Source organism: Peromyscus leucopus, chromosome 13 (assembly GCF_004664715.2).
Source record: "Peromyscus leucopus breed LL Stock chromosome 13, UCI_PerLeu_2.1, whole genome shotgun sequence".
NCBI lineage: Eukaryota > Metazoa > Chordata > Mammalia > Rodentia > Cricetidae > Peromyscus > Peromyscus leucopus.
This window is the reverse complement of record NC_051074.1, coordinates 57,801,401-57,828,288: the sequence shown is the minus strand read 5'-3', so window position 1 is coordinate 57,828,288 and position 26,888 is coordinate 57,801,401. Positions and strand designations below refer to the sequence as shown.

Sequence of the window (26,888 nt, the reverse complement as noted above, 5' to 3'; positions counted from 1 at the left end):
GTGCTTGCAGATTTTGACATTTAATTTGGTAGAAATAGAACCACAGGATGCCTATAAGTAAAGACACAGTTGCTTCTCCTCTCAAGTAAGAAAGCAAGCTCCCAGAATCTACTTTGTCTATTTGTGTCTGAAGAACTTTTTTTATGCCAGGAGAAAACACAGAGTGTCTTGACTTCAGAGTGAAAATCTAGAGTGAGCCACACGCCGGTCTCTGCTTTGACTCACCTATGTGATAGAGGCCAATCCAATCGCTGGGGTCTACCTCTTCCTTAATGTCCCAGAAGATGATGAGGTTCTGGGCTTGCCCCAGCGTGTATTCGTACATGCTGGCAGTCAGGCTGGAGCGGCTCTCGGAAGTCACCAGGTCCGTGTCGCTGTTGGCTCGCTGCAGGGCCATGTTCTCCGGCATGGAGCTCTGGGCTGCGAGGCTCTGGAGGTTCTCTGGGCTCAGTGTGTACCGCATCTGTGGATTTCGACGCCGCACGAAAAGCAGGTGCTCCCGGGCGGAGCTAGCCATCCTGTTTGCCTCTCTGAGGTTGGTTTCCTACGATGCTGCGAGAGACAGACAAGCATAAAATATTAGTGCTACAAGGTGAGAAATTAGGATTAATCATCCCGGACATGAAGCCTGAGTTTATCAATGTCCCAGCATGCAATAATCTGCTGTGGAAATGATGACGCCATCCTACTGTCCGCGAATGATACCAGAAATAACTCCTACAGACAGAGGTTGCATGGTGGCCAGGCTGTCACACACCTGTGGCCCCCAGCTTCTTTTGGCATAGCTTCTCCAAGAAACTGAGGAAGAAGGATTTTTCTAGGATCCCTTTTAGATCTATGCATCCACACATATTCCAGCATCCTCTTTCCCATTTTTTATCCCACTAAAACTAAATGTCCAGCCAGCGAGATACACGCTAAATACAGTGGATATGTGCTACTGGTGTAACGTTCACTGCTTCAGTTTCCCTGCCACGAGGAATGGAGCTCCCTGAAGTCATTTCCAGGAGCTTGATCAAATGTCACCTCTGCGCTTAAACACACAGAGGAGGGGGCGTTATATGAAGAATGGTAACACCCTGGAAGTCCCTCTTCATGTTTCTCTATGATCTGACTTGCCTATGACTACTTCTCTGGCCACTGTCTAGTAAGTTTCACCAAGCAGTGATTTTCGTGCTTTGTCACTATTTAATTCCCAGGGTCCACAATGGTGTCAAGAGGACAGCAGGTGGGACCCATTGTTAACTGAACAGGTGAAGAATGGACAGCATCTTTATCCTAGAGACCCTGTGACATGACTTACATCTCCAGTCTCTCTTCTGAGCCTGCTTCTTATCACCTTGAAGCCTTTCCTACCGCCCAGATCATAAGTGACTTCCTTCAGCTCCCATCTGGCCTCCAAGAAGGAATGGACTTCCCTGTTGGGCCTTGCCTCCAGCCTCCTTGTTCCCTGGAATCTCCTCTGCTTATGGGCCCCCGGATAAGGTATCTGTCCTTTAGCCCGGTGCCCGTGAGGTTCTGTCTCCTAGTACTTACCCACCCTGCCCATGGGTTCACTTGACATCACCCAGATCCTACTGGGTTTATAAAGAGTCAATCTGCTCTTGTACACCCCTTTCCAAACAATAATCCACTTGTACGTTTACAGGCTTTAACATTTATTCTGTACCACCAGTCTTTATTGGAATCTTTAATATATTTCATTTAAAGCTAACCTATTGACTCCTGGAAAGTCAGCATGAGATTCTACCGGAAAGCAAACCAGCTACCCTCCAGAGTCGTACTGTACCACAGCTACCAACTTTGGACACTGAGTCTGGGGGCAGAGGGACAAGGAGAAAAGTTTCCCCTAACTTCCCCCCTTTCCCCGTCCATTTCATACTGTTGGGGAAATGTCTGTTCTGATTTGCTTTCTACTACGATGACAAACACGACGACAGGAAGCAACCAGGGGAGGGAAGGCTTGGCTTCAGCTTGCAGGTTTCAGTCCGTCATCCAAGGGAAGCCGGGATGCGGAGGCAGACACTGAGTCAATCAGGGACCACGGAGAAAGGCTGGCTTCTAGCTTGATCCCTGGCTCATGTCCAACTCCATTTTCCATGCAGCCCATGCCCACCTGGTTGGGATGCTGCCGCCCACAGTGCGCTCAAGTAGCAACCAAGAAAACGCCCCACAGACATGCCCAGTTTGACAGAAGCAATTTTTCAGTTGAGGTTCCTATCCTAGCTAGTTTCATGTCAACTTGACCCCGCAAGCTAGAGTCATCTGAAAGGAGGGAATCTCAATTGAGAAAATACCTCCAAAAGATCCCGATGTAAGGCATTTTCTTAATTAGTGGTTGATGTGGGAGGGCCCAACCCATTGTGGGTGGTGCTGCCCTTGGGCTGGTGGTCCTGGGTTCTATAAGAAAGCAGGCTGAGCAAGCCATGAGGAGCAAACCAGTAAGCGGAACCCCTTCATGGCCTCTGTATCAGCTCCTGCCTCCAGGTTCCAGCCCTGCTTGAGTTCCTGTTCTGACTTCCTCCAATGATGGACTAGGACATAGAAATGTGAGGAAAATAAACCCTTTCCTCCTGAATTTGCTTTTGGTCATGGTGTTGCTTCACTGCTAGAGAAGCCCCCATGAAGACAGTCCTCTCTTCCCAGATGTGTCAAGTTGGCAATCAAGACTAGCCATCCCAGAGCTCACGTTTCCATTAATACAGCTATTGTACTCGCAAATATATTCAAGTAATGTCCGCCATGAAGCTGGTTGCATGGTTTTAGCACTCAGTATTCCTTGAGTCAAAAATAACTTGGCAGTGAGATGGCTCAGCAGATAAATAAATACATGTAAAGTAACTTGGGTTGGTAGGCAAGAAACTGTATGTGGAAAGGACAAAAATAAAAACAGACAAGCTGGTTTCTCCAGACAAATGGCATTAAGTTCTGTGCTTGTTCACGTGAATACTTCTGTTTTGCTTGGTTTATGCAGGAACTCCGACTTTATTATATTCTCCAGGACTATTGACAGTATCTGACCTATGAAGCCTAAAACCTAGGTCAACATCTCACCACTTCTAGTTCAGTGGATTTCCATAAGCCATTATTTCTTTATAAACTCTCCGAGTCAAGTGCCACATCAGCTCCAGCAAGAACTATAAATAATTAACTCCTAACACATTGCAGGCAAACAGCAAATGCATGCTGTACATAATAAAACTATTTTCCTGAAAGAAATAGGCCAGAGCCTTCAAAGCTTAGAAACACAACAGACCACAACTGACAATTATTCTGCTCTAGAAACGAATGAAAAGACACAGACACACAACTGAATTGTGTGTTTTAGCATGACCTATATTTAGACAAAGAAGTGGGTTAGCATTGTGCATTAGGGGATGAGGTCCAAAGCCATGTACCTGGATTTTGGTCATGTCTCTACTATTCACTCCCTCTGAAATCTCTGACATTCTGTTTGCCTACTGTCATTAATCCCTATCCCCAGGACTTTGGAGAAAACTAAATTAACCATTGTAGGAAAACAAACTGAAAACAATGACTAGCATAAACTAAGTGTTCAATGAAGTTTAGCCACTAACATGATCACATCACTGCATTCTAGTTTAATTTCACCAAACAGAACTGGTTTGCACATTCCCATGATTCTCCAGGCTCTTATCCCCAACCCCCGTCTATTACTTACTGGGAGAGCAGGCTGTCAATATCATACCTACCCAAATGACAGGACCAAGCAGAGAGAGAGCAGTCCTGCAGTACAGAGAAACTCAACTCTCAAGAAACCTGTCTAGAGCTCCTGCCCCAAGCCAGCCCTGTTCTCCAGTGCTCAAGCTAGCAATAAAGGTTGAGACTTGACTTTCTCACCCACAGAAAATGCAAAGTGAGCACCTTCCAGTTGGAAGGTGTCAAGGATGCCAAGAACAAAAGACAAGTGTCCCACCCATGGAACCACACTGTACCAAGAAAAGACATAAAATAAAAAATCAAAACCTGAACACATCATATATGATGTATCTCAGTAAAAAAGTAAAAAGCTGATAGGTGAATTTACTATCTTAATGGAATAGGGCCTCATGTTTGAAGCATGTGTTACTATGTGCCTAGTATCAGGCCAGAGAGAACGTTAAACAATAAATAAAAACCGAAGAGGTTCCCCCCCCCCCCCAGATCATCTCCTTTCCTCCAGCATATGGTATGGCTCTCACCTTCTAGGAGCTTGAGTTTTTTTGAGAAGACCAAAAGCTCATATATGAGAGAATTCAGTATGCTACCAATATCACTTCACACACGCACAATCTGTCCCAACAAACGTGTAAAAAAAAAAAAGACAACAAACGCTGTGAAGCATCAGCACGGTGGTCCCCTCAGATCTGTCACGTTTTGTGTGTTTTCCAAAGCCCCATGATAGCCGCAGTCCAAAGGGAGACCCCGAAATACTGTGAATTCAGCTTGAGGGCATCATCCTCATCATCCTCATCATCCTCATTGTCCTCATCATCACCTTTTTTGAGATAAGAAAATCGACCCAGAAGGCAAAAGGTTGACTGAAAGAGACAGAAAATATCTGAGGTGGACCTTAGACAAAAAGTATGAAGAACATTCTGGTTGGAGGCATGGAGACGAGACAGAAGAGCTACCGAGGAAGAGGACCAGGGAAAGGAAGGGAAAACAGGCTCCACAGATCGTGAAGCTGATGAGAAGGCTACAAAGGAATTCAAGTGGAAGTCTCTGGAGTGGGCGGGGCGGGCTGGTGCTCGCAGCTGACGCCGTGAACCCAAGCTTGGCACAGAGCACACGGACCTTCCTGGAGACTGACCCCCAGGGCCCAGACACAAATAAACGAGGGGACACTGGGGGGTCCAAGAGGGGTGATTCCCAGAAGACAGACAAATGTCACGGCTAAGGTAAAAGAACCTAGGAACCTTGGAGTGTGGTGGCCTTGGGGACAACACTTTTAATAGGCTAGTGAACGTAATTTCTAAGAGCCAGATTGTTGAGGTTTGAGGAAGGAGGCTAGGATGAGAAATGGGGTAACAAGTCCTTCCCCTAAAAGAGCAACGCACAGTAGAGAGAGGGCATGGAGAGAGGAGTGTGGATGACTACAGAGCTGGGCTAGTCTGCTTGTGACTTGGGATGACAGGGAGTTTTGCGTGTTTATAGTACTGGCACAGTAACAAAAAACTCAGGATGTATTAGTTGCCTGAATAGAAACTGAAAGAAAAGTATGTAATGAAGAGAATATGTAGGAAAGAGGAAGCATACAATGAGTAAGATAACTAAAAAACAAAACCAAAAAAAACAAGTTAGAGCACACAAGAAAGGTGAAGGAGTATAATCCAGCATTGTCTAACAGAAATATAATGCAATCCACATGTGTAATTTTACATTTTCTAAAAACTACATTAAAAACATAAAACAAAAAGAAATGTTAACAATTTATTTTAACTCAAAATATACAATGCTGCTATTTCAGCATTAATATAAACCATTATGAGTGAGACATTCTGTTCTCACCACCACCACCACCACCACCACCACCACCACCCTGGCTTTTGTCTTACTGAAATCTTTCCTCCCCCTCTGCCCCTCCCCAAGGCTTTTGTCTTACTGAAAACACGGGATGAATTAACTACATCCCAAGCACTCAATGGGTGCATGTGGGTTCGGGGCTCCTGAGGGGCCCACACAGAGCAGACCTAAATGGTGAAGGTGCTCATATTGCGTAACACAGCTCTCCTCCTTCCCGCTTACTGCCAGCAGTCACCACACAGCCGAGAGGAAAGCATCGTCACTGAGCTAGCTGATATAACCGGGAGTAGGCATGGACTCCTTAATCTGCCCAAGGTCCTTTCTGGTGCATCTTGGCATGAAGACACCTTTTCAGTCAGATCTCTAACTGGGGATCATACTCTCCCGTTGGATGAGGACTTCCAGTCTGTGGAGAAGGCTCTCCCAGAGTAGACTAGAAGACAGGGACACTGGCAAGTCTCAGTGGTTCCTATGCTGTCCTCTAGCTCCTTCTTCAAAGCTTGCAGTCTTCAAATAAAGAATGCCCACTGGTGCTTGTGACAGAGAGGCCAACGAAGCAGTGAAATGATGGTGATTATCTGCGGATTTCTTTAACAAAAACTCCTAGAGCACTTACTCCTTCTAAGTGGCTTACCAATATATCACCTATAAATAACCCAGTTAGATATAAAACATATAGAGAACACAGGTTAACTGTAAGTACCACACTCATAAACCAGTGGCAGTATAAACTTCACGCTGCTTCAATATATTCATTTATTACATGGAGTCAAGGGCTGTAGAAGTTAGATGGATTGGAAGTGTGCAAGTATATCCCACAGAAGCAGCTAGTGCTGGAGAGTTATTCAGCCACAAAGAATGAGATGTCATCAGAGAGAAAGTGAATAGAAGTGGAGATCATCCTATTAAGGTAAACAAACCAGAAAGATAAATATCACATCGGTTCTTTCCAGTGTGGAATATTCTACATGTTTAGAAAAACTCATGAGGGTGGGAATGGGACTATTTAGGAAGAGGACAGACATGACAGGAAGAAGAGGAGAAGGTAGAGAGAGGTAAATAAGATCGAAGTGTATTATATGCATGTATGGAAACATCATAAAGAAACCCATTTCTTGTTGCTCCTGTTAGAGATGGTGGTGGTTTTGCCTTTGGTTTGGTTTGGTTTTGGTTTTTTGAAACAGGATCTCATGTAGACCAGGTTATAATGGAGCTCAAAAAGTAGGTGTGCCTGGGCTCAAACTCCTAATTCTTCTGCTTCTGTCTCCTGAGTTCTAGGATTACAATTGTGTGCCACATGCCCAGCATTCCAGCTGGTTAGCTTTTACAGTTAGGATACACTAACCGGAAAACTCTAAGGTGGTATCAGCCTATAGTCCCAACCACCTGGGAGTCTGAGACAGGAAGATTGTGAATTCAAGACCAGGCTAACTCCTTATACCCACAGACAAGTGTGGTTTTCACCTCTCTCTCCTCAAGGAAACTTCTCTTTGCAAGAGATGGAGACCAGGTTGTGGAGCCTTGTCCCAAATGTTCCATCTATAATACATCTCCTGCTCCTCTGGCTGGGAAATCATTGAGGAAGAGAGGGTAGGAAGACTGTAAGAGGCACAGCAACCAGGAAGGGGAGAAGTGATGAAATCATAATGTCAAAAGGTTACATACAAAAAAGACCAGCCTACGCTACGCAGTAAGACCTTGTCTCAAAAACAAAAATCATGTCTCTTTTGATTCCTCCAAGTGCTGCCTAGTTCAGGATGGCCTCAGCGAGCAGAAGACAGTAGGCATTCCCTGCCTCCTCCTCTTCCCCACGGCTCCTGGCCTCCAGCATGCCAAAAACAGTCCTGAGCTTCCACGGGCCTCGAGTCACACTTGGGAAGAATGGGCTGTAGTAACACGGAAAGGTAATATAAATCAGGATTTTCTTTTTCTTTTTAAAGAGTACAAAGGATCTGCAATCTCGGTGACAACAGAACCCCAGAAACATTGATAAGACTGATGAAAACATGAGCCTTTTGGGTGCATTTATGAGAGAAACACACAAGTACGTTCCAAGCACTCTTACAATGGGGCCAGGACTGCCAGAAATTATAGAAGGAGGGATAAAACAAAGACCAACATGAAACTTCCTGCCTAACAACAGCCTGAGCATGAATTAAAATAGACTGTGCCAATGTGTCCTGCAGAGCTCAGCGGGGCTTTAAAATCTTCCTTATGATGCTTTACTCTCACAGCTGACATCAGTTTTAAAAGGAATAACACAGGAGTGCTAGCATGACCACTGACCACGAGGAACTGTTTACAAAACCGCTTGAAAGCTGATTTCTCCCACATAGAAAATGGAATGTATTTTTTAGAGTTCATTTTCTGTAATACTAAATAAATAACACATGCAGAATTAGTTTGTAGCCAGGTGTGGTGGCCCACACCTTTAAACCCAGCAATGGAGAGGCGGAGGCAGCCGGATCTCTGCGAGTTCGAGGCCAGCCTGGTCGACAAATTGAGTTCTAGGACAGCTAGCGCTGTTACACAGAGAAACCCTGTCTGGAAAAAGCCACCTCCCCCCACCCCCACTCCACCCTTTAAAGAAAGCAAAAACAAAAAACTTTGTAAAGTTACATAAAAATGGGGGAAAATAAATCCCAAGCATTCTCAATTTTCAAGTTGCAATTCTAATCCAGGGGAATTTTATTCAATGCATTGCTTATGCAGAAGACCCTCAGTGCTGCCGAAGCACAGGAAACTGCAGAGTTCACTCTTCCACCAAAACGGAACAATTCTTGATTATTTCTCTGTCTCATAGCTACGTCTTCTGTAAGAATTAAAGTCTTCTTCCAAAAGTTATAGTTGTGAAATACTTTAGAAGAGGCAGCAAGAGAGTCTGCATACTGTCTCTCATCTTACACTGGTCCTTCAAAGTATCCAGCCCCCTGCACTGACTGTCCTGTGGCCATACATCCCAGTTCCAACAGTCACACTCTGCCACGATCCATCACCCCAGCAATACCTATCAAAAGACAAATGATGAGGTTCAATCTTTGTTCCTTACAATGTTGACTTGAGCAGGATGCAAGAGAGGCACAGAGCTCATTTGTGTTGGGAAGGCAAGTTTGTCTGCCTGGGTTTTGGAGAGGAGGGTGTGTGTATGTATGTGTGTGTGTGTGTGGGGGGGGTGCTCTGTGACGCAGCCCAGCCCAGGCTAGCTTTAACACAGCAGCCAGAGGGAACTCACTCAAATAAAAGTCAGCTCCTGTTGCTCTCTATGCTAGATCCTCCAAGGGCTGCCCCACCTGGCACAGAGAAAGGGCCAAGCACAGGCTAAGTTTCAATGGCAGAGATTACCAACCAATGTTTATCATCACTACATAAATTAATAAAAAATACATTAAAGCTGAAAAACAAAGAGACGGGACCAGGGAGACGGCTCAGTGAATAAGTCTGTTCGCCACACAGTCACGTTAAATCCCTAAAGTCCATATAAAGAGGCAGGTGTGGTCCTGCACGTGCCTGTAAATGCTGTGCTGTGGGGTTAGAGACAGGAGGGTGGTTGAAGCTGTCGGGGACCTGTCTAGCTCTAGGTTCAGTGAGAGACCATGTCTCAAGAAACTAAAGGGGCAAAGGGACAGAACAGGGCATTTGAAATCAGCCTCTGTCTTCACACAGCTGCACACACATATGCAACTATACCATATACACATATACACATACAGCATAAACACACCTATATTTGAAATAAGAGGACAGAATGAGATAAAGTAATAAGGAGCAATCAGGTTAGGGGCTGAAAGCAAACATGAGTCACAGATGTGGAGGATGTGTGTCTGGATGACAGTTATTGACTGCTGCAAAGGGCAGTGAGTGCCCTGTTTCAGCTCCCAGGGACACAACAAACGAAAAAGACACCAGTCTCAATGGAGGCGAGACTTACCTTAGAAACAAAGGAGGAATCTTAGCCAGGTGTAATGGCACATGTGACCCCAATACTGTGGAGTCGGGAAGATGGGGAACTCCAGAGCAGACTGGGCCACATGGGGAGATTGTCTCAAAAGGAGAGGGAAGGAGGGAGGGAGGGAGAATGTAAGAGAAGGAGAAAGTGGGGGGAGGGAGGGAGAAGGAGGGAGGGCTCTCCATCCTACACACAGTCACTTGGAAGAATGAAAAAATTAAATGAAAAATCAATACACAGTGTGTGAGTAGTGAGAAAGCAGTTCTATTCAGTAATGTGATCCTGTTTATTGATGCCAAATTTAAATTTTAATATAAGTACTAGGATTTAAAAATCACCACTACTGTTTCCAAAAAGACCACTTAGATAACACAATTGTTTTCACATAATTTTTATTTTTAAAATCCTTTTATCTCTGTCTTCATTGTTCAGACTCATTATCTTCGTAGGGGGTAGAAAATGAAAGCAAAATGTAGCACAAAACACTGGAGCCTTTTAAAGTTAATTCTCATTCAACTGCTTTGTCCAAGCAGCCACAAGTCCATCCTGATAGTCACTCTGCAGAAAGCCAGCTGTCCCAACTGTACCCTGACTATGAAGGGACAATGAGCCAGCAATCCCAGCACTTGGGAGGCTGAGGCAGATGGGATAATATGAGTTCAAGGCCAGCCTGTGCTACAAAATGAGTGCCAGGCCAGTTGGGGATATACAGGAAGACCCTGTCTCAGAAAACCAAAAAGAAACTGAATGAACTGCCGAAACACTGAAATTCTCAAGTCAGAAAGCAACCATGAAGAACTCTGTGGATCCCAGGCAAAACCACTAAGTCCAGAGGACCTGGGAAGACTAGAGCAATTTACAATTGAAGAATAAATAATAATCTAAAGATCATGGAATTAAAAAGAAGTAGAGAAAGATAGAATCCTGTGGGATGACTTATCCCTAAAAGGCTTGAGGGCCAGCTAGCCCAAACCGGTAAAAAAAAAAAAAAAAGATACTTTCTGAGAGCCAACCTGGGTTCTGCCTAAGGGCCTTAACAATAGCAGCTGAGACATGATCTGAAGATGACCTGGACCAATGAGAGGCAGCCATGTCACACCAGCAGATGTATATTCATCAGACCTCCCCCCAGGGTGGGGTGGAGGGTATATAAGGCTTGCCTCTTCATGAATAAACTGAGCTTGTTGTTTCGACATTCTCCCAGAGTCTGTGTTGTTGACTCTGTGTGTACTTGGCCCCCTCCCCCAAAAGGGAACAACACCACACGACTCTGCCACAGAATCCTGGTATAGTGTCTGAATGAAAAATTCCTTTACAATTCTGATGAAAGTCAGAAATCTTAAAAGAAACTAATTCTTCCAAACCTCTAAAAATTGAACATTTTACTTATTATTTGTTCCTTCTAACGATGAGCTTACATTTATGATTATAATCTAGATTTTGTTGTAAGATAAAATAAACAGATACACATCATTTGAACTTTCATTTGCAAGGATCAAACCCCTCTTCTCCTAGTCATTATGAAATTTGGCTCTCTGGTACAGAGTCTCTTTAAGAACTAGCTTGGTGATGTCTGCCTCCATGCTGCTCCCACCTCACTCTCCCGTTAGTGCCACAAGGATTTTCTAATCCCAGGTTTGATTTCCAGATGAGGATATCAAAGCAGAGGGTGACTTGGTCAAGACCAGTGTTTGAGGCATTCAAGTTTCCCAAGGTCTGCAGCTCTGTGTGGTTTCTGTAGGCCTAGGATTTGATGAGTCTGTTTTCTCTTGGTATAACAAAACACCCATGACCTGGGAGTTCATTGATAACAGTGTATCAGGCTGGTAGTTTTGGATGTGGGGAAGTCCAGAGAATGGTGCAGGCATCTGGTGAGGCCTCCTCAGCTGTATCGTAGCAGGGCAGAAAGCATCACCAACTGAGATAAGCAAACTTGGGTCCCCGCCTTCTAAAGCCACAAAGAGCATCACTAGGACCCAACCCTACTTACCTCCCCAAAGCCTCATCTCTAGACAGAACCGGCAATGAACTTGGGTGTTAAGTTTCTAAATCATACTTTGGGAATTGAACATTCAAACCAGAGCATTGTGGTGCCCAGATTAATACAAAGTTCGGAAAGAAAAACACAATAAACAACTTACAAACTTTAGTCAACACCTTGAATCTCAAGCCCAATCTACCTACAGAAAGCCCATGAACCACTCCATCTCGGCCCCATCTCCACACATCCTTGCGCTCTGCAGACACAGAAAGAATAATTATTGATTCCTTGTGAGCCACAGATTTATTCTGTTAACTTTATATGCCTGTAAGGCTACCGAGGGGCATTGACTTCTCTACCACAGGACAGCCTCCCTAGACCCGACCACTCGTTGATTTCAGGCATAACTGATGGGTTTAAAGGAAGCTCTGCTGATGGCCAACCAAAGAACACCAAGACAAGTCAGAATGGTTTTGCCTCTTCCCTTTCAAACACCTTACTTTAAAACAACGACGCATTAAATAGAGGTAAACGAGACACATGGACACTTTGTTACACCCAATTACTGAGGCCAACGCTTCTCTGAAAAGGAAAAAAAAGTTTTCAGAAAACCTTCTTGAGTCATTTTTAGATGCTAGCCAGGGAAAGAACTTGGTTCAGGGACCAAGTTACCACAACTCTCAGCATCAGAACAAAGCAGCAGCTGGACCAGAGCTAACAGCAATTTCTTACGATGAAGAATTGAAAAATAAGACATTTTGGCGTTTACAGTGGAGAGGTGGGATCGTGTAAAACAGAAAATGCTTTGGGATAGGTGGGCAGTCCACAGGTGAACTGGACTGGTTGGGGTGGACGGGTTGTTTGTGTATAAACAGGTTACCAAGGTCCTGACCCTGGGTTATGATGGGATTAAGTAACGCTTTCAATATGCAATTAGAAATGTAAAATAGTTTCTATTGGCTTCACTCACAGCTCAACAGTGATTACCTTCCCTAATTTCTGCAGGACAGTAGTGTGGAGTGAACCTGGGGCTTCCACATGCCAGGTAGTGTGCTACCACTGACTGAGCTAAATCTCCTAATCTCCTGCCCCCCTTTTTTTTTCTTTTAATTTTGAGACAAAGTCTCACCAAATTGCCCAGATGGGCCCTGGATTTACTCTGTAGCCCAAGCTGACCATGAACTTTCCATCTTCTTGCCTCAGCTTCCTGTGTACCTGGGATTATAGGCCTACACCATCCAACCTAGATAAATACCCTCGCTCAGGTCTTCTTTCTAGCCTCCAGTCCTTGTCCTTAGGTTTAGTAAATTTCTGGTTTTCTTTTTATCACTTTATACACAGAGAGCCTATGTGGTGGTTTGAATAGGAATGGTCCCCATAGGCTCATATGTTTAAATGATTAGTTACCAGGGGTAGAACTATTTGATAGAATTAGAAGAATTAGAAGGTGTGGCCTTGTTGGAGGAAGTGTGTCATGGGGGGGGGTGAACTTTGAGGTTTCAAAAGCCCACCATGCCAGACCTCATCTCCCTCTCTCTGCCTGCAGATCAGGATGTAGCTCCCAACTGCTTCTCCAGCACCCCTCCTGAGCCTGTGAGACCTGTCACCATGCCCCCCACCGTGATGATAATGAACTCAGCCTCTGAAACTGTAAACAAGCCCCCAATTAAATGCTTTCTCTTAAGAGAGTGGCCTTGGTCATGGTGTTTCTTCACAGGAATAGAATAGTTGGTACTAGGGAGTGGTATGTATTTCTGGGACGACAGACCTGACCATGCTGCTTGTTGGAGAAATACAGAAGACTTTAGGACTTTGGACTAGAAAAGCTGTTGGACACTTTAAGCAGGGATTAAATGGGTCATCCCAGAAGGAACATGGAAGACAGCGCTGAGGGTGATTTGAACTGTTGGGGCCCAGATCAAGACGTTTCAGAGGGGGGAAAATATTAGTAAGTGACCTAGAGAACATTCTTCTGATATTTTGGCAAAAAATGCGGCTGCTTTTTGCCCTTGTCCTAAAAATTTGCCTGGGGCTAAAGAGTTGTGAATTAATGGTGCTGACAGAGAAGATTTCAAGACAACCTACTATGGACTGTGTTCTGTGGTTATCAGTAATTACTCTTATGTAGATCTACAAAGGAAAGGAGCATGTGGGGTAAGAAGAAATACAAAAGGTACATTCTTAGAAGGAAATAAGTAGCAGCTAGGAAGTGTAATAGAGCTAAGTCCAGTGTTTAAAGGAAAGCTTGATGCTAAATAGAATAAAGGGAGTGGTGACCTCAGGGCAAGACCACACACAGTTAAGCTTCCAACTTGAGAAAAGAAATGAAAGGAAAGCTTAAGTAGTGAAGGAAACCATCAAAAACAGAAAGCTGGTGCAAATGTAATTCAAAGAGGGGGCCAAGTTCCTGGTCCATCAAGCAGCAGAACTTGGAGCTTTGGTCACATGGTTCTGGCTTCAGAGTCAAAGATATAAAAAAGAGATTATAGAATCTTCCATCACGGCTGAGGAAAGATGATGTGTGTCAGGGGTGTCCCTGTATGGAGACAGACTCAGAGAGGCCATTGTGTGAAGCTGTAAAGGCGAAGCCTGGATTGTGTCAGAGACACCAAAATACTGGAGAAGTCAGAGTTGGGAATACCAGTCAAGGAGAGCCACAGGCAGGGTGCAGAACCAGCCCAAGAGAGAGAAGTGTGCTGCAGTCACCAAAGCTGAAAGAAGTTGGAGATCTGAAGGGTGTTTGGACATCAGAGATGGAGATGGCAGGGTTTGAAGTCGGCCCAGCTCATTTTTTTGTCTTCCTTTGGTCCAGGATTTCCTCACTCTGCTCCCTTTTTTTCCCCTTTAGAATGGTAATGTATATCTGTGCCACTGTATGTTGGAAGTGTGTGATCTGCATTTTCTTCTGCATTTTCATTTTGATTTTGCAGGGGGTTATAGTTAAAAGATTGCCATGAATCTCAGAAGAGACTTTGAACTTGAGACTTTTAAATCATATTGAGACAGTGATAGACGACGGGGACTTGTGAAGTCAGACTAAATGCATTTTGCAGTGTAATGTGGCTGTAAGACTATGGAGGCCAGGGAGTGGAATGTGGGGGTTTGAATAAGAATGGCCTCCTAGGCTCATATATTTAAATGCTTAGTCACCAGGAAGAACTGTTGATAGGTCCAGAAGGATTAGGACATGGTGGCTTTTTGAAGGAAGTGTGTCACTAGGGGTGGGCTCTGAGGTTTCAAAAGACCATGCCAGATCTAGTCTCACTTTCTCTCAACTACTTCTCCAGCACCGTGCCTATCTACCATGCTGTGCTCTCCACCATAATGATTGCTGGCCATCAGGCATACCTGGCCTGCCCCTTGGGGACCCAGCAGGATGCACTTGCTAACATTCAGGCAAATTCTTAGACAGCCCCGGGTCTTACTCGGTCTACATCATTACATAGTCTGCACATGCCCTATGCCGCTGTGTAGTCTCTATGCACATGTGCTAAATCCCCTTATTAAAAGCAAACCCCTCCCCATCTCTCTCTCTTTCTTCCCACAGCTTCTCCGTCCCCCGGGGCCACATCCGCACCCCCTTCTCTTCCTCCCTCCTGTCTCTTCTTCCTCTCCCTCTCTTCTCTCTCTCCCCTCACCGATTCTTCAGCCAACTCTACATTCCCTTTCTCTCCTCCCTCCTCCCCCCCCAATAAAACCCTCCAGGTAAGTTCTGTCATGTGGTGTGACTTTCTGGGGCCCCTTGGCTCCAACTCACCAAGGTTGTCTTCTGCTGTTTATAAATTATAACAATGATAATGGACTAAACCTCTGAAAACTGTAAACAAGCCCCGATTAAATGCTTTCTCTTACAAGAGTTGCCATGGCCATGGTGCCTTTTCACAGGAATAAAATAGTGACTAAGACAGTCTATGGTAGGCTGAGAAACTAAAGTCTGTCTCTCATGTCAGGAGGGATGGAGTAGAATTGACCTTCAAAACATGTTGCTCAGCCAGAGAGGGGCAGAGAAGAAAACTAAAGGGAAATTGTGGGCTGAAATTAAGTATGAGGAGCATGTTTCCCTGGGAATTAGGCTGAGGACAACAAAAAAATCAAGTAAGCAAATATCACTACCTACACATGACAACTGACAACATGCTAAACTACCACACTCAGGCCTCCAACCCACAGGTACTGACCATTATACTGATGAAATCATCATGGAATGTGGCCCAAGCATCACATTTCCAACATCATGTAGTTTGCTAGGATTTCCAAAATACCCACCAGAGTATTTGACTTAACAGAGAGTTTTAATACAGTGTGCTGTTTAACATAGAACAATATTTCAATATTTTGTGATTATAGCACCCTGATCTTGGGAATGAGCCAGTGGGGGTTTAATTTGTACTGATATCTTTCATATGCAGAAATAATAATAATCTTTCGTTGTTCAAAGATCTCTGTCACCCAAGCTTGGAAGTTTCTGTAAGAAATAAGTAATAACTCTCATCCTCAACACCACAGAAATTTAGGTTGTCAGACTAGAGTGATGTTAAAATCTGTCAGATGAGTAATTAACTTCCCAAGAGGACTTTCAAAGAATACAGCCAAATAAACCCAGTTTTAAGGCAATGTGTCAAATCTCTGGCAGAAAATAAACTCTCCAGACATGTTGGTACCAGCAGACTCCAAATCCAGGGTGAGCTGTGTAGGGTGATGGAAGGTCCGCATCAGGAATTTCAACCAAGACCTACAGGAAATCCCAAGAGGAGCATTCTAACGGACAACATCCCTGATTATTGATAACACTTGTTGACTTAAATTGCATTGAAATATCATCTGCTTTCATATTCAGTGATAGCTTATATTTCACTTAATAGAGTTCTATTTTTGTATAAATTAATTCACAGCAGAGTAACATTTAGATTAGGAGCGGAGGTCAACTAGAGCATAGCCCTGAAGTTCAGAGGAACCCCACCCTATGACAGCACATCCTAGTTTCTGGGGTAGTTTCTGAGGAGGAAATAATAAGCCCTATGAGTCAAAACTTTAAAAAAATCTATTGTGACAGGGAACTTCGTTCCCAACTCCATATCCACTTACTTCACATTCCCAAGTCATAAACCAAATGAAAACTTGCCAAACTAAATTTATTACAAAGTAAGAGTGGTGAGATGGGGGAAAGAAACACCTTTATAGGATGCTTCGCCAATTTTAAAAATAACACATGCACACTGCAAAAAATAAGATAAAAGATTAAAAAAAGAAGTGAAAACTCCTTAAGGCCAGCCCCTAGACATGACAACCACAGCATTTTGGTCCATAAATAGATGCACAGCTATTTATGTATAGATGATATCATACTACAAAGCTAACTCACTTTAGAACTTGCTATTTTTTACACAAGTGTAATGAATATGTTCATATTAACAAACAGCACACCATACTATCCTTTAAAACAGTCATCATACGGTATAGCAAATTTAATTCCCTCAAGATGATCAGTGTAAATACAACCCTATATTTTCATTTTGGCTTTTACTGAAGGAAAAAGTTTGAGTAGAGATTGGGTGGTGTTGAAATTGGGTAGGTTAAGTAAAAATTAAGGATGTATGGAAAGGCCTTATAGAAACCCACTGCTTTAAAACTTAATTAAAAATTTTTTTAAAAATTTGGACCTGGTGTGGAAAATAATGCTTTACCTAGAAGACATGGACTATTAAATAAAAAATCTTAATGTCATGCGTGGGATACCTCCCTACAAATTGTCAAGCAGGGAAGCTGTAGCCCTACACACACACACACACACACACACCAAACAACAAAAACAAACAAACAAATCCAGGCTAATGCCATTGCCATGATCAGGGGCTTCTCACCATGGCTGGATGATGAGACCCTACTGATGAAACAGAACACACTTTGGCTGCAGACCATATAGAAATCAAGCTAGAACAGACTGAAAACTTCCTCCCCTCTGGCTAGCTTCAATAGTTCCAGACGGCCAACAGAGAAGGGAAGCCATCAACGGACTTCACCAACACTGGCCCCTGCATACTACAGTGCCAACCTCAGGTGTCTACTGGTGCAATAGTGGCCTGAGTCGTACGAGGGTAACCAGCCATTTCCTGATGGGATGTAAGGCCTGTTCCACAGGAAAGAATGTATATCTGGGACTGTAAATCTGGCCAAAAGCCCATGGGCAGCCACAGGCCTTAGGAGGAAACATTGTTGTTTTACTAAATGGACATGTCCAACCAACTGCCTTCTAAATATTTATGGTTTTACCCATAGATTAATGCCACTCTTGACACTTGTCATAAAAGCTTCTTTTTGCAGTTTCAAGTACTTAATGCAGAGACTCATAACTGTTCAGAGTGCTGAGAATAAGTTCCTGTTGAGTGCTCAGTTCTTTTTTTTTTTTTTAAGATTTATTTATTTACTGTGTATATAACATGTATGACTGCAGGCCAGAAGAGGGCACCAGATCTCCTTACAGATGGCAGTGAGCCACCATGTGGTTGCTGGGAATTGAACTCAGGACCTCTGGAAGAGCAGCCAGTGCTCTTAACCACCGAGCCATCTCTCCAGCCCCGAGTGCTCAGTTCTAAAGGGGACATTGATGTCCACTAACACCTTCTACAAGGCTCAGGGAACGTTTCACACGGTAGGAGAGGGGGTAAGAGCTGGAGGGTGGAGAAGAAGGCGGTGAATGCTGTTTCTGCGCAAGACATGGCCTGCTGCACTCAGGTATTCACACCAGCTATGTGTTCACACCCAGGTGTTCACACCAGCCCAAGATCGAACGAACCAATGTTCCACCATGAAAGGAGGCTCCATCCTTAGCTGAGAAGCCACTAGCAGCTACTGGCCACTGGAGGTGCGACCACGGTTAGGTTGCTTGTGTTCTGGCAGGTGGTCCCATACCCATGAGCATGTGGGCGGCACTAGATAGGTTATTTTAAAAAAGAAAGGAAAAGGAAGACATGAAGTGAGAGAGGGAAGCATTCTTCGGGGAATCTAAGAGAAGAAGTATTTAGGTCAGAGGTGATCAAGATACATTGTATATATAAGGAATTGCCAGAGAATAAATGAAAATATTAAAAATAAATAATAGTTTCTAAAAATAAAAAAGGATTGGAATCACCAACTCCTGGCTAGGATAAATGTCACTACAATCCCTTCTAGGGAGGAAGCACAGAACATGCAGAGCGTGGAACTATTTTCTCCACAACGCCATTAACAATGCGGGGTGTTCTCCCATGGTTGGGAACCGTTCCGTGGCCATGCTGTGGTTCTAGAAGTAGCACCATGACCAGCTTTACATCCTAGTTTTGCTGTAACTCAGCTCAATGATCTTCCTCAGCTGCTCATAGCATTGCACTTGCCTGAACGGGTCATTATCAGAATTAAACGCGCTGACACCGCGTACACTAAGCTCTCAATACACTGCACTCTCATTAGACCAGATGGTGGCCGCCAAACAGCTAAAAAAAAACTAGGGGAAGTTAATCTGTATTTCCTTTGATTCTTCCTGGAAATGATTATAGAGTGCTGTGATTAATTTTTTATTAACTATCTTCATTTCCAAGCCTCACCACATCTATTAGTCAATCATCATTTACAAATAAAGGTGATTACTAAATCTTCTTGATTTATTTTTCTTTGATAATTGCATTAAACTTCTAAAATAAAAGACTAAAGCAGTGATCATAAAAATCCCCATGCATTTATATAATAAAAACACTAAATGTTTCAAGCTATAAAACTGTAAAATGTTGTAAGATATTTTTTTCTGTATGTTTTCTTATAAAGTTTCTTTAGCTACAAACTGTATTATTTATAAATTAGGGCATTGTTTTAGGGGGAGTTATGAATATTTTAAGTTAAAATAATCTTTATTAACCAAATTTAATGTATACTTTCAATAACGACTAGTAAATTTTCCTAGCAACAACAGTCTCTCTTTGAAAACCGAAAATAGCTTCACTGTGTCTCCCTTGCTGGTCTTGAGCATGCAATTCTCTTGTCTCTGCCTCCCAAGTTCTGGGATGATAAGTACGTGCCACCATACCACACTTAAGCTATTGTAATTTTTAAACACTAAGAATGGCAAAGATTGCCAGGCAGTGGTGGCACACACCTTTAATCCCAGCACTTGGGAGGTAGAGGCAGGTAGATCTCTGTTGAGTTCGAGGCCAGCCTGGTCTACAGAGGGTCTGCAGTCAGAGCTGCAACGCAAAGAAATCCTGTCTCAAAAAAAAAAAAAAAAAAAAAAAGAATGCCAAGGATTGTAGTGGATTTTCTCTGCCCATGACCTTGACCTATAAGGCCCAAAGGAGGTGATGCTTCTTGCCATCTTATGTGACCTTTTAAAAGGAAAAGGAGAGGGATCAGTCACAAGGGCCCTCCTTCCTGGTTCCTGCTTCCTGGCATGATCGGACTACCAGGTGGTTCCTCTCCCAGTCAGAACAGAGGATGATTTCAGCTGTCTACTCGATTCTGTATTCGTGAGTGTATTTCCTCAATTTATATCCTAATAAATCCCTATTACCCATTAAATAGACTCACATGGTTGATGGTTTTAACATTTAAAATACACTACTCAACTAACTTGCAAGGCAAAAGAAAGCCAAAAGATGATGATGGATGATGTCTAAGAACTGGCAATCGATTATTTTTTTCAACAAATGTATATTATAAACAAGAGGGGGAAAAACACCATTTACAACCAAAAATGTTGAACCCTTTATTTATAGAGGGCTATACTTCGGTGCCCAGCCTCCAATACTAAGGACAGGCCCCAGAGCCTCCGCATCCCAGGCCCAACTGAATATGCATCACACTGTATCTCCAGCACTGATGGCCTTAGTAAGCTGGCCAAACTGGCTTCAAACATTGATTCTCCTGCCTCAGCCTCCTGAACAGCTGGGATCATGGTCTAGTACTTTATGTTCCTCGGTTTTCATCCTGAAGTAGAAATGTATGTTTCAGAAGACCTCATTTCCCAACACACAGCCTGTATTCCCACCCCTGAGAAGGAGCATGAATTTTTACACATAAAAGACTTCAGGAAGAATCACACTTCTGAATCACACTTCTGTTTTCCTGCCTTGCCCACAGTCAGGACAAATCTCTGTCACCCGCCAGTCCCACAGCCACTCAGACCCAACCAAGTAAACACAGAGACTTATATTGCTTACAAACTGCATGGCCATGGCAGGCTTCTTGCTAACTGTTCTTATAACTTAAATTAATCCATTTCCATAAATCTATACCTTGCCACGTGGCTCGTGACTTACCAGCATCTTCACATGCTGCTTGTCATGGTGGCGGCTGACAGTGTTTCCTCTGCCTTCCTGTTCTCTCCATTCTCCTGTTAGTCCCACCTATACTTCCTGCCTGGTCACTGGCCAATCAGTGTTTTATTTATTGACCAATCAGAGCAATTTGACATACAGACCATCCCAAAGCACACTTCCAATTGCTAATTACCAAAATCAAGGTACTATAGTCACAAAATATTTAAATAGTGCTTTATTAAACAACTGTATTAAAACTCTATGCTAAACCAAATATTCTAGATCTTCTATAAATCCTGAAAAAATACACGAAAGAAGGTCATACATCTAAGGGAAAAATTATAAATTGGGGGGGACCAGCCCCCACATTTATTTACCCCTGGGACTCTTGAGGAATGAGGAATAAGAGACTTAGCTAGAAATGAAGAGAGGAGAGATACAGAAACACAGAATAGATTCTGAAGGGCATGGACTGTCTCTGCTCTAGCATATTTAAAGGAATGCCAAGGGGTAGAGCAAAAGACCTCCCCCCAGCACAGCCAAGTGCAGACCATCTCAGACACCTGCACTCAGGTTTCTATCCTCTCTACGCAGACCTACTGGGTAAAGCCACTAGGAAACCTAGATGGGCTCCAACAGTAAATCAAAATGAAAACATATTTACTAATCTGAGTGAGTCAGATCCTATGCTATGAGCTTACATCATCACCACCTATCATCCACCACCTTACCTTCCTCCAATAAGCAAACAGCCACAAAATGGACTTGTCTTTATCTTGGGCACAGTCTTCCAGAAGCACTTTCAATAAGCAGATTGCAAGTGGCACTCTGGGAGTCAGAAGTGACCATCTGTCTTCTGCAGAAAGGTGGGGGAAGCCTTTGAGTAGTGGTTCTGACCTTCCTGATGCTGTGACCCTTTAATACACCTCATGGTGTGGTGACCCCCTAACCATAAGATTATTTCACTGCTACTTCATAGCTATAATTTTGCTACTGTTAGGAATCCTAATGTAAATATCTGATATGCAGGATATCTGATATGTGACCCCCTGTGAAAGGGTCAACAACCTTCAAAGGGTCATGACCCACAGGTTGAGAAATGCTGCATTAGGGCCTCAGTTTCTAGAGCTGGGCTAATAAAAGACTACCCAGGGACCATTGCAGTCTGCAAATGGAAGCAACCATATCCCAGCATGTATGAAAGCAGGCAAGGGACAATGATTCCCAAGTGTGACCAGCCACTCTTCCTGACTCCTCCACTTTCTTTACTGCTCTCATGGGGCACATCCTTTGAACAAGACAGAGCAGGGCTAAGAAGCACTGGACTTAATCATCTGTAGATTGTCCAGAATGTCAAATGAAGGAAATCGTATCAGCTAAGACATAACAAGAAAACTAGCCCACAGAATAGTCTCAATGCTTTTGAACAAAGATGGTGGGCATATAAGCAGCCCAGCTTCCTCTGCCCCCCAGTGCACTAATATATCTACTGTGAATGTGGATACATAGTTGGAGGAGCCAAGAGATTCTCCAGTAACAGGCTTATTGATCCATGTAGATTGATTTCTAGAATTCACATTCCTGGTCTAAGCTCTAAGCAAAGAAAAAAAATACCTGAATTAAGCCTAACAAATTAAAAATATTCAGAAAAGGCACCCATAGTGTCCACTTTGTATACACTATGAAATTAAGATATAAAATTCTGAACCTGTTCAGCTGGCATGTCTTAGAGAGACACTGATATGTCTGCCTCTGATTTTATAAAACTCTGAGCACGTCAAGTCGCAGTGGTATCCTATCAGTTCAGCTTGACGCAGAAATTTAGGATGAAGGCCCTGCAGACAGCCTGGCCAAACCCAAATGTTTCTGAATAACGCTACCTGATGCTATGGGTGTTGGATGACTAGACAGCTTTATCTAAGGTCACACAGCTTATAAAAATGGACCTAGAGTGGCTAGCTGCAATTTATCCTGGTGTATGCAGTAACCAAATGATATCTTCCTTAATGGCTACTTGTGATCTCACTATGAGTCCTGTGGGGGAAAAAAGAAGGTATTTCACCTCTTCTCATAAATAAAGAGAAAAAGCAACAGGAATTATGACTACATGCATTACATTGTCAAACATAATTGTTAGTATGATTTTCTGAAGGGTGTTATTTATTTAATTTGTTTTTTTCTGTTTATGTCTCTCTCTCTCTCTCTCTCTCTCTCTCTCTCTGTGTGTGTGTGTGTGTGTGTGTGAGAGAGAGAGAGAGAGAGAGAGAGAGAGAGAGAGAGAGAGAGAGAGAGCATGCACATGAGCAAGAGCTGCCTTTGTGCTTGGAATGTTTGGGAAAAGGTTGAAAACGATCCAAAGAAAATTTGTCATGCAAGTCAGGCTGAACGCCACCCACTACCAACCCCTTCCCTGCAATAAAAGAAAATAAAAACTGCAACTGCAAAGAGAGAATTTAATAGAAACAGAAGTTCAGAACCATGTGCAGGGCTTTTTCAAAATACTAATGTAGCCTGGCACCGGTCTGTGTTCTGACTAAAATGGTAGTGATTGTGGAGAGAGAGCTATTTCCATCACTGTTTTAACCCCGCTTATATAATATTCTATTTTCTGTCATAAAGTGAAACTATTCCTGAGATAATGGACTGAACCCCCTCATCTCGTTGTGCTGTGAGCGCTGCTGTGCAGGCTTTCTCACCCAGAGACACTTCGGGTGGGGATCTGTGACGTGCTCCCCCTCCGCTGAAAGTCCAGAGGGGCGGCCAAGTCCAGAGGCCAGCGGCCAGGCCATCATCTGGGCTTCATTTTGACAAAAATCGAGTGGAGCAGAAATGTCACCAAAGGAACTAAAGTTTCTTGTGCCTCTTCCCTTTCCTCCTCCTCTCTCTTCTCCTCCTCCTCCTCCACATCCTCCTATGAAAAAAAGTCCCCCCACTTTTTTTTTTTTACTTTCAAACCCTTGTATAAATTTTCCCAAACATATTTCCCAATATTTTTGAAGCGGGTCCATGTGAATTGCTTCCCACTTTGGGGCCCATTATCCACTCAACGGCTTCCAATTTCATTCTGCGCCTTTCAACATGAAATGCAAGGAAAATGGCGGCTAGGAGCACAGGCTGACAGTGTCAGCCGCTGCCATCGCCTAGGCACAACTCCCATTGGAGAGGCCTTTCCTGTCTACACCCCAGAATTCCCATCTGTGAAACAGTAAAGGTAGAATAGGATGGGGGGGGGGTAGAAATTAGTGGAGGGCTAAACCCCACAGGAACGCTAGGAGCTAGACTTCTAATGTAGACACACTGTTTTCATCTAGTTTACCAACCATGAAGATGACCAAAACCTAAGCAGGGCCTCCTGCCTCTCAAGGTATCAAATGACAAGGCTTTGGTGACTAAGCTTGGACATTCCATCCTCTTTCTATTACAAAACCAATCAAGGAGAAGCAGCCAAAGGAAATCTTGAAGTATAATGGCCACCGTTTTAAAACAAGATGCAAAACCTAATGCTATAATTATCCTGTTGGCAATGCTAAGCCCTGTAAGAATTCAGGGAAGAAAAAAGGTTCCTGCCATGATTTCTTCATGCACGTTTTAGGAAAGAGAATGACCCTCACATAGGATGTATTTGCCTATATCCTCAAGTGCTCCAGGGAAGATGGCTTGATGGCCCTCTCAATAGAAAATGAACACCCAAGAACAGATGTAGGAGTAGGCAGGTTTTATTTCTTACTAACAAATTAAAGGATTTGGCAATAAATTTTTTTAAGCAGATGGATTGGAATATTTTGGGAAATGCTAAGGGGTTGATTTTGAATTGCTTTTTAGAAGCTCAAGTTATAAAAATGGAATTTTGGCTAATGTAATCACCTTCCAAATTCAGCAGTGTTTACTAAAGGCAGCAGCCATTACTTTAACTTTGATCTAGAACAATCTATGAAGCAGTAGTTAGTCTTAATCAGGAATTAAGGTTCAAATAGTTAAAATGAAACTGGACTGAATGTATGTCTGTTTGTCTCTCTCTCTCTCTCTCTCTCTCTCTCTCTCTCTCTCTCTCGTGTGTGTGTGTGTGTGTGTGTGTGTGTGTGTGTGTGTGTGTTTTCTACAAAACAAGAGGAATCACTAAAAAATAAACATGTGCCCAAGACCAGATGAGCCATGCCCAATCATGATTTTTGGGTTGTTCTCAAGGTAAAAAAACCATTAATCATTTTCAGGGAATCTGTTTTATTGTATACATTGTCCATGGTAAAAAATTAATAAACTTTCTCTACAAGACTTGTGTCTGTATTAAACTCAAGCTCCCTAAGATTCCTAGACAAACTCGTGCCCATTCTGGTTGACTACTGATCCAAAAAGACATGACTAAAAATGGAAGTTTGCAATTTTTTATTTTCTTCAACCTTTCTCTGTAGCAGGCTTTCTTGGACCGCCAGCCCCCAAACTATGACACGGAGACTTCTTATTAGTTATGAATGTTCAGCCTTACCTTATGCTTGTCCCACTAGCTTTTAATTTAACCTGTTTCTCTTCATTTACATTTTGCCTTGGGGCTTTTTACCTGTCTTTAATTCTGTATGTCCTACTTTCCTGCTTCCTCCATGGCTGTCTGGCTGCCTGGCTGGCTGGCCCTAGGCCTCTCCCTTCTCTCTCTCTCTCTCTCTCTGTCTCACATTTAGATTCATCCTCCTACTTATTCTCTCTGCCCACCAGCCCACCTATCCCTCCCTATACTACCTAGCTATTGGCCGTTCAGCTCTTCATTAGACCAATCAGGTGTCTTAGGCAGGCAAGGTGAAACAAATGTAACACATCTTTACCTAGTTAAACAAATGCAGCATAAGCAAATGTAACACACCTTTACAAAGTTAAACAAAAATTCTATTCCACAGTATTTCTCTTTCCCACCAGATATACAATGGAATCATTGTTTTTCCTTTGGCTCTTTCCTTAGATGATCCTCTAGCTGGTACTTACTGATACATCTGTTCCGTACTCTCCTTCAAAGAAATCTGCTTCCATGGAGTGTCCAGATGTACAGCCATCAATCTTTGTTCAAACCTAATCCCATCACCTCTTAATTGGCTCACTAACATAGTATCGTGTAAAAATGTATTTTAGAAACCACAAAACTAGTTTTAGCAGCAATTCTCTCCTCTACAATATGCCAAAAATATGCCAGTTGATCAATTACAACTGGCCCTCCCCACTCTCTAGTGTTGATAATGCAGGAAATCATGATAACTACATCTGTAAATGCGCCATAAAGTGGTCTACAGGGCTGGCTCTTCCCGGCTCAAGAGCCATCTTTTCCGAGCCTTCAGAGAGCCTAACTTGGCAGCTTGAAATAAGCTCCCAGGAAAGGCTTTGCTCTTGTGTGGCTTTCCTCCAAATGGTCCCATCTCCAAAACGTTATCCAAGATGCTGATTTGGGGGCACTCTGAGGGTAACTACACTTTACTATTCACGTTAGGAGAGTGCCGCTCCTAAGAAACGGGACTTGTAAGGAGAAAGTACAATGCTTAGCTCTCTAGGAACACTGGAAGTACTCAGAGAGACAAGATACAGGAACTATATTGAGAGGCATGTTGATGAGAGTGATGGACAGCAGGGATCCGAATCACAGGAGAGCGTTCAGAGAGGAAAAGGATTGAAGTCAATGGTAATTGGTGGTTATGGATTCTGTCAGCCACAGAGTGCAAATTGTCCTCCCTGGTGGAAAAAGAAACGGAAAAACAGGCAGGAGAGCAAGATGAGCTGAAAACGGACTTAGGGATAGGACAGGGCTACAGACAGGTAGGTGGAGCCTCCAGAATTCTGTGAAAAGAAGAATGATGTGCTGTGGGATGTTCTGCATGTCCTGTGGGAGCCCTTCTTGGGTTCTTTGTGGCGTTACCCAGCAGGTCCGCATAGAGGATGATTAGGACCATGGGCCTGAGTGCAGGTGTCTGAGATGGTCTGCACTTGGCTGTGCTGGGGGATGGTCTGTATGTCAAGTTGTTCTGATTGATCAATAAATAAAACCTGATCGGCTATGGCTAGGCAGGAAGGATAGGCGGGACTAACAGAGAGGAGAAATAAAAGGACAGGAAGGCAGAAGGACTGACTGCCAGCCGCCGCCATGACCAGCAGCATGTGAAGATGCCGGTAGGCCACC

General features: G+C 43.4%; 1 protein-coding gene across 2 annotated transcripts in view; it reads right to left on the bottom strand.

Moving 5' to 3' along the window:
- Positions 1-26,888, bottom strand: part of Hecw2 (HECT, C2 and WW domain containing E3 ubiquitin protein ligase 2) — a 362,611-nt gene that overhangs the window by 206,879 nt on the left and 128,844 nt on the right. For both annotated transcript variants that reach the window (XM_028886428.1, XM_028886412.2), the window contains exon 2: positions 226-552. In XM_028886428.1, coding sequence (XP_028742261.1) covers positions 226-517 — 292 coding nt within the window. In that variant the 5' untranslated portion in view covers positions 518-552. The remainder of the gene's footprint in view (positions 1-225; positions 553-26,888) is intronic.